At 31.8% G+C, this 11,295-nt stretch overlaps 1 protein-coding gene across 1 annotated transcript in view; it reads right to left on the bottom strand.

The window, feature by feature from the left end:
• LOC106467535 (chromobox protein homolog 1-like) overlaps positions 1-8,767 on the bottom strand; it is a 17,379-nt gene extending 8,612 nt beyond the window's left edge. The window contains exons 1-3 of the mRNA XM_013927900.2: positions 8,665-8,767; positions 6,777-6,921; positions 247-421 (exon numbers count right to left, since the gene is read on the bottom strand). Coding sequence (XP_013783354.1) covers positions 247-421; positions 6,777-6,916 — 315 coding nt within the window. The 5' untranslated portion in view covers positions 6,917-6,921; positions 8,665-8,767. The remainder of the gene's footprint in view (positions 1-246; positions 422-6,776; positions 6,922-8,664) is intronic.
• Positions 8,768-11,295: the final 2,528 nt, after the last annotated feature.

The raw sequence follows: 11,295 nt of genomic DNA, 5'->3' as shown, positions 1-11,295 counted from the left end.
CAAAAAGTAGTTTAATAAAATTTTGAATGTAAGGCACTAAAACATTGCGTCATGCACAACAAAGGATACCCATGGCGATAGGGTTAACAACAATCACAAAAAGATTTAGAAGTTTATAATGAGAAAAAAAAGGGGTAATTTTCCAGTAGAAGTCATCACCAAATATAGGGATTGACGATGAAATGTTTTTACTTCAAATTTTCTTGGACTTTTACACACATACACATAAAAAAAATTGTATTATACCTCTACTTTTTTCTTTTTCTTTTGAGAACTTTCACGCTTTTCAGTTCCATTAATTTTTCTTTTTTTATCTGAAGAATCTTTCTTTTCTTCCACATCTACTTTTTGTTTTTCTTCATACTCAGAAATAAGCTCTGGACAGTCGAGATTCTCTTCAGGTTCCCAAGTATTTTCAGATCTGTTAATAAAAATATCAAGATAAATTAAGGTTTCTAATAACATGCTAGGTAGCTAGTAAAGTTTTCTTTTTCTCTGTGTGTAACCATAAGTTGACTTTCAAAGCAGAATAACTAAAGGCTGTTTAGTTTGTAAAGTTGTGTTTTGTTACATTTATTTACTCTTCTTTATTAAAGGAAAATTAAAATTTTGTATATTAACACATCTGATCAGTCATCATGACTTTGTATTCATCACTTGCTGAATTTTCTTTTATAAGAGTTCACATGTTACTAAACACAATCATCAGTGATTCCTAGAGCAGTAGTTTCCAACGTTTTTCACTTTGTGGACTAGTAAAAATCTCTGTAAAAAACTTATGGAAGATTACGAGTACATAGGCCTACAGTGTTGTTTTCTAATCTACAGGCCTACCACAGTCTTTGACTTAATTCCTTCAACAAGGGCTCAGTCAATCTCAACAAACGACCATGAGACCTCTTTGTACTCATTTAAAGTCTTTACAGATTTAATACTTCTAACTTTCAATATAGTGTGTATATCTTAACAAAATCTGGCAGTCTTTCAGTTAATATTATACGTCTTTCACATACAAAAAATACATATTCGTCCATGAATATATTGAGTATTTGTTTTGAATAGTCCGTGTGCAAAGTAATTTTCATGTTAAAATTAAAAATACTTTTCCTCACCTCAAATTTCCTTTATGTAATCCCTAAAACCAACTAAATGCATTTTTTTTTGGTAAAACTTTATAGTTGATCTGTTATTTTCTCTTCCCTATCTCAAAATGGAATCGGTCAAATCGACCAACCTCGTACCCCCCCCAAAAAAATTGAAATAAACCTAAATTACCCCTTTTTTCTTTCTAGAATGACTTTTGTAACATGAAACTACATGCATTTCTCATAAGTACGCAACATTATAGATCAATTTAAATTCTGTTTTATTGCCCTTTGAACCGTGTCTAACTACTATCAACACCATTATAAGTTGTAAAACACTCGGTGAATGCACAGCTCATGTTACACTATTAAATTACATTACCCACGAGCTGCTTGCGTGTGCCTCGTGAAACATTTTTATTATAATATTATTATTCATTTTACCTAATCTAATCTTGACAAACCTAAAAAGGATCCCTATTTCTACATTTTAGTTACTTTTATAATTATACATAAAGAATAAACATGAAAAACAAGAAATAAAATACTTAACCAATCTTTTTTTTCTTGCTGTCAATTTTTGAAGATAGTTAACCAGTATTTTTTATACTATAGAGAGTTTTTATTTAATTAAATAATGCACCAAAGAATATAGACTAATACCATGTAAAAGTAGACAAATTCATTTATCTCTCAATATTTTCCTGGCTTTCTAACTATGCAATAAGAGCCGTTACAAATTCACCCAAGCTAGTCATTAACTTTCCCACAGGAACGATGTTTGTACTCTGAATGAAACTGACATTTAACCATTCAGAACACAACATTATACAATACGTCATTTGATAGATGAAAACCTTGCCTTTCTATTGGTTATAGGTAATATATAATGAAACGTAATAGAGAGCTATCAATGAATTCTGAAAGAGAGGATGTGACAGGTGGGTGTGGTCAGAGGGGTCTGATTTTCTAATCGATAGCTCTGTAACCAAACAAAATTGAAGACTATAAAAATTACGATTTGTCTGAACAATAATGATTTTATAAAGAGTAATTTACATTTAATTTCGTACTTTCTCAAGGGGTGGTGGATAAAATAGGGATGATGACATGCTAAGAGAAGATGTGTCACGTGGTTCACACTAGTGGAAATTCAGGATTTTTTAAAATATTACCTTGTAGAATTAAGAACTTAACCTTGTACACTATTAAAATATGGACTATTAACTAAGATTTTATGCTATTCTAATTAGTATAACATAAAAAAAAAGTAGTTTAATAAAATTTTGAATGTAAGACACTAAAACCTTGTGTCATGCGCAGTAAAGGATACCTGTAGTGATAGGGTTAAAGGTTGTACAAACTGAAAATTCATTTTAGCCAAATTGAAGGTTCGTATTGTGCTAATTAAAGGCCATTTTAGCACACACCCCCATAGGCTATTTTGATGACTTATCTTAGTTTATTTTAACAAAAATGTATCACCTAAAACAAGAAATAAATCCTTAAGTTAAGTGTTAATCAACAGGTAAGTGTAAGAACAAAAAATAACATTGCAATGGATGTTTGTTAGTCACCAACAAGAACGGATCTCAAAGGTAACCAATTTGTTAATTAGTATCCTTATTCACAGTTGAATTCTCCATGGTAATCCACCATCTGAAAAATATTATTAAATACATAGTCAAATACAAGATTCACGCATTCAATGTAGTTATCGTGGTGGTCTGTTCATATTATTAACCCATTAACTGCCGCAGGAGCAGCTCAGTTGCTGTTTTCTGACTCACAGATAAAACTGAGTTGCCATCAATCACAATAAAATGGTAATTATCGTCATCCGCATAGATTCATATATGTGCGACTGACGGATATTTCCGTCATTTGCAGCTGAGCCATAGAACTTCAATGATGGAAATATCCGTCATCCACAGTTAATGGTTTAACACATTGGTAGTAGCACTTTCCACAGTGCACTGTTTATACGATATGCCGAGTAATTTTCAAATTCTAGTCTTTAATACAAAGACAGCATAAATTTAAACTTGACTGCAGATTCACTGAATATAGTTTCCTGGGAAACTTAACCCTTTTTTTCATACTATTGTTTAACTCATAATTAAATGGTACAAGGTCTGTTATGTGTCTTTAGATTTCTTGCATAGAAAAGTATTCTGACCAGACTGGTAAATATTAATAAAAAAAGACAACTGATCTATATATATATTTCTGGCCTTTTCTCCATCAGGGGCCACCATTTGGCTGAATTAGGGCCGGTTTGGTTGATCATTCTAGACTAAGAACAAATGTTCTCGTAAAATATCCACACAACTATTTTTACAACCATTCATTATGTTCATAAAAGTCATATATTCCCATCACTGCCAAAGCTAGTTTAATTATTGAATATTGTAAAAAAATCTTGAAATACTGTCAGAAATGTTTACGTCATATGCATTGCTATAAGCACAAAATTACAGAAGATTTACATCTAAAACATGGTTTTGGCTTATAATTATAGGATTATTGTGCTCTGACAATCTGCTAAAACTAACAATATTTACTGACTATCAGTAGAATAATGAGTTACTATATTCTACTTCCTGCTTCGTCTTCTTTTTATAATTTGACACGAGAGCATTTCTTATCCTCGGATAGTTCACTGGAACTTTTTTTTTCCATGAATTAAAAAAGACACGTATCTTTTTGCAGTCTCGACTCCAAGTAAGTTTTTTTTTTCTACGGTGCACTCTCTAGTCTCTTTTGTTTCTTCGATGGATGAAAGATTCGCTTTTACTCTTTCAGAAATATTTCTTCTCTTCCTTTCTCTGAATTCTTCATCTCTCTTTCTTTTACATTCTCCTAGTCTTATCTTTTCTTTCTTCCATTAAATGGGACATCTTCACTGAGTTTACAACATCAAGTGTACTTTGTTATCTGACAGTGTTTCTTACTGTGTCTTTTGTTGCTCGCAGATCGACGAGAGTCTCGTCTCCCATGGACGACCTCTCTGATGTAAGAACTTTCTTGTTGATTGACAATGACCTTTCATTGTCTGCCTGTCCATGGCTCATAATAAGAACAATTTTCACAACCTTTGGCAATTTATTATATTTCTTGTGGCCACCAGGGTCCTACAAATCAAATATTTCACTCCAGTACTAGCCTGTCTTTTTCAGCTCTTATACTTGTATCCTCTTGTCATACTATCTTCAGAAAATTGCACAAAAAACCAAATCTGATAATCTTGTAAACTTCAACTGATCACCTCTTAAGAGAAAAATAAAAATTTAGCCTTATAAGATAACCCTTCCATTCCTGAAATCATTCTGGTGGCCTTCCTCTGAATTTTTATCCATAAATCCCCTTTTAAATATGGAAACCAAAACTGTACACATTATTCCAAATGTCTAAAAATATCATATAGTCTCACTGGCTTTACTATTAGCAATAGAGTATGGCTTTTTTGGCTTATCCACCAATATGCCAAAATCCTGTTTTTGTTTTAATTTTCAGGCAGCTTCTGAGTCAGTTTACATTTTTATTACATCCATCACAGAAGTTCCTGATAACTCTACATGCTTTTAAATCACTTATTTGCTCATGTGGTGCTTGCTGATATAAATAAAAAAGTCAATTTTGTAAACTACGTGAACCTGAAGATGTTTTCCCAGTGAAAATCTCTATTTTTGCAAATAGATGCTGACATGTGTAAACTGAAGTTGGTGCTCTGAAGAGTAATGGAATTTTTTAACCTATTCATTAGCTTAATTAGGAACCCAGACAAAATACAGTAATTCTGGGGCATCCTACTTTAGTGGCCAAAATATTTGTGTTCTAAAAATGTATACTCGAAAGCTACATGAATTAATATTTTTTTTTGTCAATTAACTAAGTTAAAAAAAAAAAAGCTTACGAAAGCAGACACCCAAGTGCAAACTGGACTAGAGCGAAGGTAAGTCCTAAATGTATTTTGCATCTATTGTTATATATGTTTTAATAAAAGTAACTAAACTGTAACAATTAAAAACTTACACTACATTATACAAGAAAAAATTTAATTTTTCACGATCAGTCTTCAAGGAACGTACACAGACTTCATAAACTGAAATTGTTTACTATAAACTCTCAGCACTCCTGCAAAGTAGTGCCTTGCTTGTCACGGAAGTTACAGTTATAAGAGCAGTAAAACAATGCAATTAAACTAAAGCATTTGTGAAAATTTAAGGGGAATAAAGCTCTCATGATAAATAATTTAAAACTGTCTGTCACAATCTGCAGTCGTTCTAGAAAAAACATGTTTTTGATTTTATTTCATATTTTTCAACTTACGAAGAGTAATCTACAGGTTAGGGTTAGAGAAAATAAGATATAAAATATTAAAGTTTTGGATATTAATTTAAGAGATATTAGAGATTACGCAAAAGAAAACTTAAGATAAAAGTATCTATATCCTTAGCTTGAAAATCACTTTTCAATCAAATACTTTACTAAAAAAATCTGAATTTTTTTTTGTCTACGACAGACTTGTAATGTTTAATACAAGTTTGCCAAGTTTCACGAAGATACACTACATATAGTTTCACTGTTGCACGGTGGTCACATGGTCGGGTTAAAGAGGCTCAAGGCCGTATACAGAAAGTTGACTGGTCTTTCTCCAACCCAATCTCTACCAATATAATTTTCTTCACTAATTTTACGCGTAGCGCTCATCAAAACTTTTTTTTGAAAAGTCTAAATTCACCAAGTCCACACCCTTTGAATAACAAGCAACACTCACAAACAGATTAGTTAAGTAAGACCTTCCTTTCGGTGGTTTATAATGGATTTCTTTTACATTCATATTTCACTAAACGATTTTTTAAGGCTTCTTTCATCAGACTTACCAGAACTTTCGCACTACAGAATTAAGACTAACTGGCCTATATCTCCAAGTCAACTCCTATCACCCCCTCTAAAAATAGTAGTTACTCTTCAGTCTCCAGGCAACTGTCCACTTTCTTGACCTACCAAGAATGAGGCTCCCATCTCTGATCTTTGCCCTCTTTTAAAACCCTGCGAAGAATACTGCTTAATCTACTTTTAATCTCCAATTGTTTATACTTATCATAATAGGATTAACATCTACAGGCTTCAATTCAATTCAAATGCTTCCCATAGAATGCTCAGGAGCAGGAATATTGAAAATATCTTGGAAAAATCAAATTGTTTACTGTTAAGCACAAAGCTACACAATGGGCTATTTGTGCTGTGCTCACCACCAGTATTGAAACTTGACTTTTTTTAATGTTGTAAGTCCACAGACTTAAAAAAATTTTGAAGTTCAGCCATCTCGTAGCCCTCAACAATAACCATGCAATTAGCATCTTTCAAGGGCAGAATATCAAGTTATATATTTGCTTACCTTTAATATATTTATAAAATCCTTGCTCGGCAATGATTTTAACATATTGAGCCCACCGTTCCTCAGACACCCTCTTTGGCTTTTTAATTTTTTAAAACCAAATTCTTAACCTCGTAGTTCTCAATACATTTCATCCTATTTATCAATGTAAACTTCTGAAATTCATAGCATTCCTTTCCATTTACCTTCAGAAAATGTCTATTTTATAACTTCTTTCATAACAAACAATAACTAAAAGACACTAAGAATCTGTAACATGACAATGCTTGGCCAAACTAGAAACTTACTCTGGGTATCCTTTCCATTTTAAAAAATATTCCACTTTTCCAGCCTGTATCCTTTTATCCAAAATCTTTTCTACAATATACTCCTCCTCCTCTTCCTCTTCAGAGACCGGATTTGTATCCTTCTGTTTCTTTTTCCCCATGATTACTGTAAAATAAAATGCTACAGACTGTGGTAAACTTTTCGGTTTTCTTTAACAAATCACAGAGGAAAAACTGTTGTTAGTTTCAACTACAGATCGGTGAGAAATTATAGATGATAAACAGAATTATTTCATTTTCACATGCTACATTTTATTTTCATCATGTTACTATACCATAGAATGTTGTGTTTAATATAATGCAACATTTTACAGCGCGGGGTTTACTGTTTTTTCACTCCTTAAAAATGAAAGCGATTGAAAGTCATGTACAATTATAAATGGCCACTTGCAAAGAAATATTTTACAAGATTTTATTTAATCATAGTTGCGGCCCAGTTTAAAGCCAAAGATACAAGGTTGTTAGATGTTATTTTCTATTGACCTCATCAAAAATAGAATGTATTATTTCATCAAATGCATTAACAACAACAACAACAAAATACAGTTATAGTAAATACAAAGTTATACTACAAAAAAAGTGTTTGTGTTCTAAACTCTTAATGTGTTTAGAAAAGTAGGACTCCAACTATGATAAAAGAACATTTTTTTAATTGTTTAACAGACATAAAACGTTGTCACATTTAACAATGTTCTAATAATTCTTTTTTTATTAGTGGTTATGACAATCAAGAGTAGAACAAACGTCTACATTTTTATTAGTATATTTTAAAAACTTAGCTTTTAAACCAAAATAGTGGAAATAGCTACTTACTTACAGTTCATTAACTTAGTATAGATTCACCAATGAAATTGTCAAGTTACAAAACAAAATATAATTTATTAGGTTGATTACAGATAGAAAATTGGTTTGAATATTTCTGTTCCTACCTTTTCAATTACTACTACTACATAATATATTTTAATGTGATCTCGACTGTTTTCATTTTCTAGATGACCTAAACTTAAACTTTCTCGTGATCACTATTCTAACTTTTTTCACAAGTGGCCTGCCTAGGAACAATTTGAGGGGGGGGGGGGGCGAGGAGAGGCATTTGGCCCTGGCCTCAACTTTGGACACTAATTTTACTTTTTTGCATTTGTTAAGTTTTGCAACGTTTCTATGTGCCTCCCAATCATTTTAAAACTGCAAGCTATATACACATACATATATAGAGAGATATATATAAACTGACTATTCAAATTATGCTTCACCTCTCTTTTGAGCTAGTAATTCTTATTTTGTTTTCATGTCTTTTTTTTATTATTATTATAGACAGGGGCCTCAAAAGATAGAAATGGCCCAGGCTTCTCTGTTTCTGAACCTCTGAGGGCCTGCCGCTATATTTACGAACAGTAAACCTGCCTTTTAAATCTCATTTAAATTTTAGTTATATTTTATAAATACTAAAATTAAAATGTAAAAACATTCGTTAAAAATCTAATCCTATCTCTTAAAAAAAATAAAAACAAAACATAAAGCAATATAAACTATAATTACAATTGTTTTAAAATATCCTTTTAATATCCAAACAAGCAATTTCTGACATTATTTTATCCGCTTTAATGGCCACTTATTTCTTAATTTATTATGAAAGCTAAATAATTTTGACTTAAGACACAGAAATGGCGCCACTTATTCTTTGATTTTGAATAATCCAAAACTCAATAGTTAGGCTTAACGTTAAACTTAAATTTTGCAAGTATGTAAAACTTTATCAAAATAACACAATATTAATAATTAAAGAAAATAAAGTTAATATTTCGATCATAGAAATTACGAAAAGCTAATGAAATACTTAAAAACTAACCTAATTTCAGATAGAAAACACGGCTAACTCAAGGCACAGAGCCACTGACAGCCCCCGTTGCCCGCTAAAATAGTAAAACTCCAGAAGAGGCGGGAAGAACTCGGAACATCGAAACCTACCGAACGAATTAACAAGAAAAATAAACTTATTACTATATTTATACATATTAACAATTATAAAGGACAGTGAAAAGTAACTACTACACATCTCTAAACGAACTTCAATTGCCATATAATTACTTTATTATATTTGTTTATGAAGATTAACAAAAAACTATTTTCATATTATCTATATTTTCTAATGGTAATATCGTTAGTTTCTTGTAATATTATACAATTAATTAATGGGGATAAACAACATTTATTTAAAGTTTTTATTTACATTTGACCACCAGTTTGTTTTTCATGCATGCTAATCGCTTCAAGAGCAAATTTTAATCTTGGTGTTTGATAAAGTATGCTTATTTGTTTGTTTTCTCGCAAATTTCAAAGCTACACAATATGATTATTAGAGCTCTATCCACTGCGGAGAATCGAACCCTGGGTTAGCGTTGTAAGTTTGTAAACTTACAGCTGGCCCACTGAGGGACTAACAAAGCGTGATATAACTGTTTTGAACAACAAAAAAGAAATATACTTGCTTAATTTTTAACTTGGGAAATTAATACCCTATTAACTTTAGGTCCAGCAACAAACCAGTCAGTAACAAATTATAAAAAACAAATGATGTTACCATAACCATTTGTGTTTGTCACAGATAAAAAAGAGAAAACAAGTTATAATCAATTACACTTGTCATAATAAAGTGTAGTAAAAACTTGGCTTATTGTATTTTTAAACAGATTTCTTTAATCGGTTCTTTACGTTTTTTTCTAAGAAGGATGTATAATAGTATTAGAAATTGAAGCAAGTTTAGAATCGATTATTCTAACAAATGGCTTACATAAACAGTGTTCCGATTGTATTTAATTATTAGTTTCTTTTCTTCTTCAAAACGTGAAATTCGGTGAAAAAAAGATAACGATAATGTAAAGGGTTCTACATCAAAAACTAAACAAATTCGCTACTGTATTTGCTGTATCCCAGCCAGCCTGAGGAGCTCTGGATAGATCAAAGGGATCGTCGGCAAAAGGTATGTCGGAAATAGTTATTGAAATAGTCTTCTCGAAAACCTCTTTGGATCCAATTAAATACTATAATTCGATGACGAGGAACCCACTTTGAGACGTTTCAAGCCGTCTCCAGCCATTACAAATACTACAATGTTTAAAATGAAAATAAACCTAATACCCTTGTCTTATAATAAATATGGTTGATTGCAATCACACTTCGCCAGCATAAAAAGAAAAACAATACATCCACGCTATAACAATTGTTCAAAAAAAGTTCCAATTCACAACTCTGAGACATAACTTTATTTGAAGTCAATGTGTTGAAGTTTCAATTTTATGGGTCATGGATAAACTACAAAGGCATCTTCGGCGTCGCTAGGTGCAAGCACACGGATCCAGTGCCCCGAATTCTTAGTTGGTATCTTAAAAGATAAGAATAGAAAAACCATGATCAATATCAAACTGAAACGCCGAAAATTCCCGCGCCTATGAGCACAAGTCTCGAATCTTTTGAGTTCCTCACGACGCCTCTGTTTGGTATTGATGATCTACTAGTCAAATGAGAAGAAAAACCAAATGTAATTTATACTCCTTCACTTGTTTTCTTTATCTACGCATGTCCTAATAAGTCAGAAATACATCAAGTGAGAACATGTTTTCTCAGACGCGTAAAGGTAATTGACATTTAAAACACACAAGAAAGCCTTTTTACAACATTTCTAAAACTATCTACAATAACATGGCAAGATGTGAACAGTAAGATGTTTCTCTTTTACTCGTGAATATATTTCGCATCACCTTCTGATCAGTAGCCAATTCTGTGGTATGCGAACATATTATTTTCCACCCGCTTTAGTTATAAAAAGAAAGTCTTTAAACTTTTATGGATATTTAGTTTCTATCCTGTAATGGTGGTAACACGTAGTCCAGAAAATCTTTACGATTACCTTGTTCTAGCTGACGTGTTCTCTTTATAGTAAATAATGTTTCTGTTGTTAACTTTTTTTTTATCAAATCGTTTCTGTTGTTAAACTACTCAAGCACACGCTGTTCGCAAAGTAGATATCAATCCAGATCGTTCCACTTGTTAATTTTTTACAACTCAAGCCCTGGGTTAAACAAGAGTGGATGATAGGTGCTGTTGACTAGCTGGAATACACAATTCACGTAAAAGCGTCTATATTAGGGCCAACTTGGCATTATTTTACAGGTAAAACGCTACAAAAAATAGCTATCCAAGCAAAGCTGACCCTAATTTTAAACCGATACTCTGATTCCTTGGTTTGCGATTAGACAGCCATGATTTTGTTACTTTGGATAACATGACCACATTGTTTCCCGATCATAAAAATTTGTTTTTATTTGACTAGGAAAAATTAGTTTTAAGTATTATTTAGCTCTAGATTCGGTTGCAGTGTCATAAAATACTGTTATACATACGTGATAAATACAGCTCCAGAATCGTAGTTATGGTAACTGAAGCACATATAAAGGGTCAATACTAAAATAAACAAATACAA

This window comes from Limulus polyphemus, unplaced genomic scaffold (genome assembly GCF_000517525.1).
Source record: "Limulus polyphemus unplaced genomic scaffold, Limulus_polyphemus-2.1.2 Scaffold2652, whole genome shotgun sequence".
NCBI lineage: Eukaryota > Metazoa > Arthropoda > Merostomata > Xiphosura > Limulidae > Limulus > Limulus polyphemus.
The sequence above is the reverse complement of the archived record's forward strand: the minus strand, read 5'-3'. Positions and strand labels throughout refer to the sequence as shown.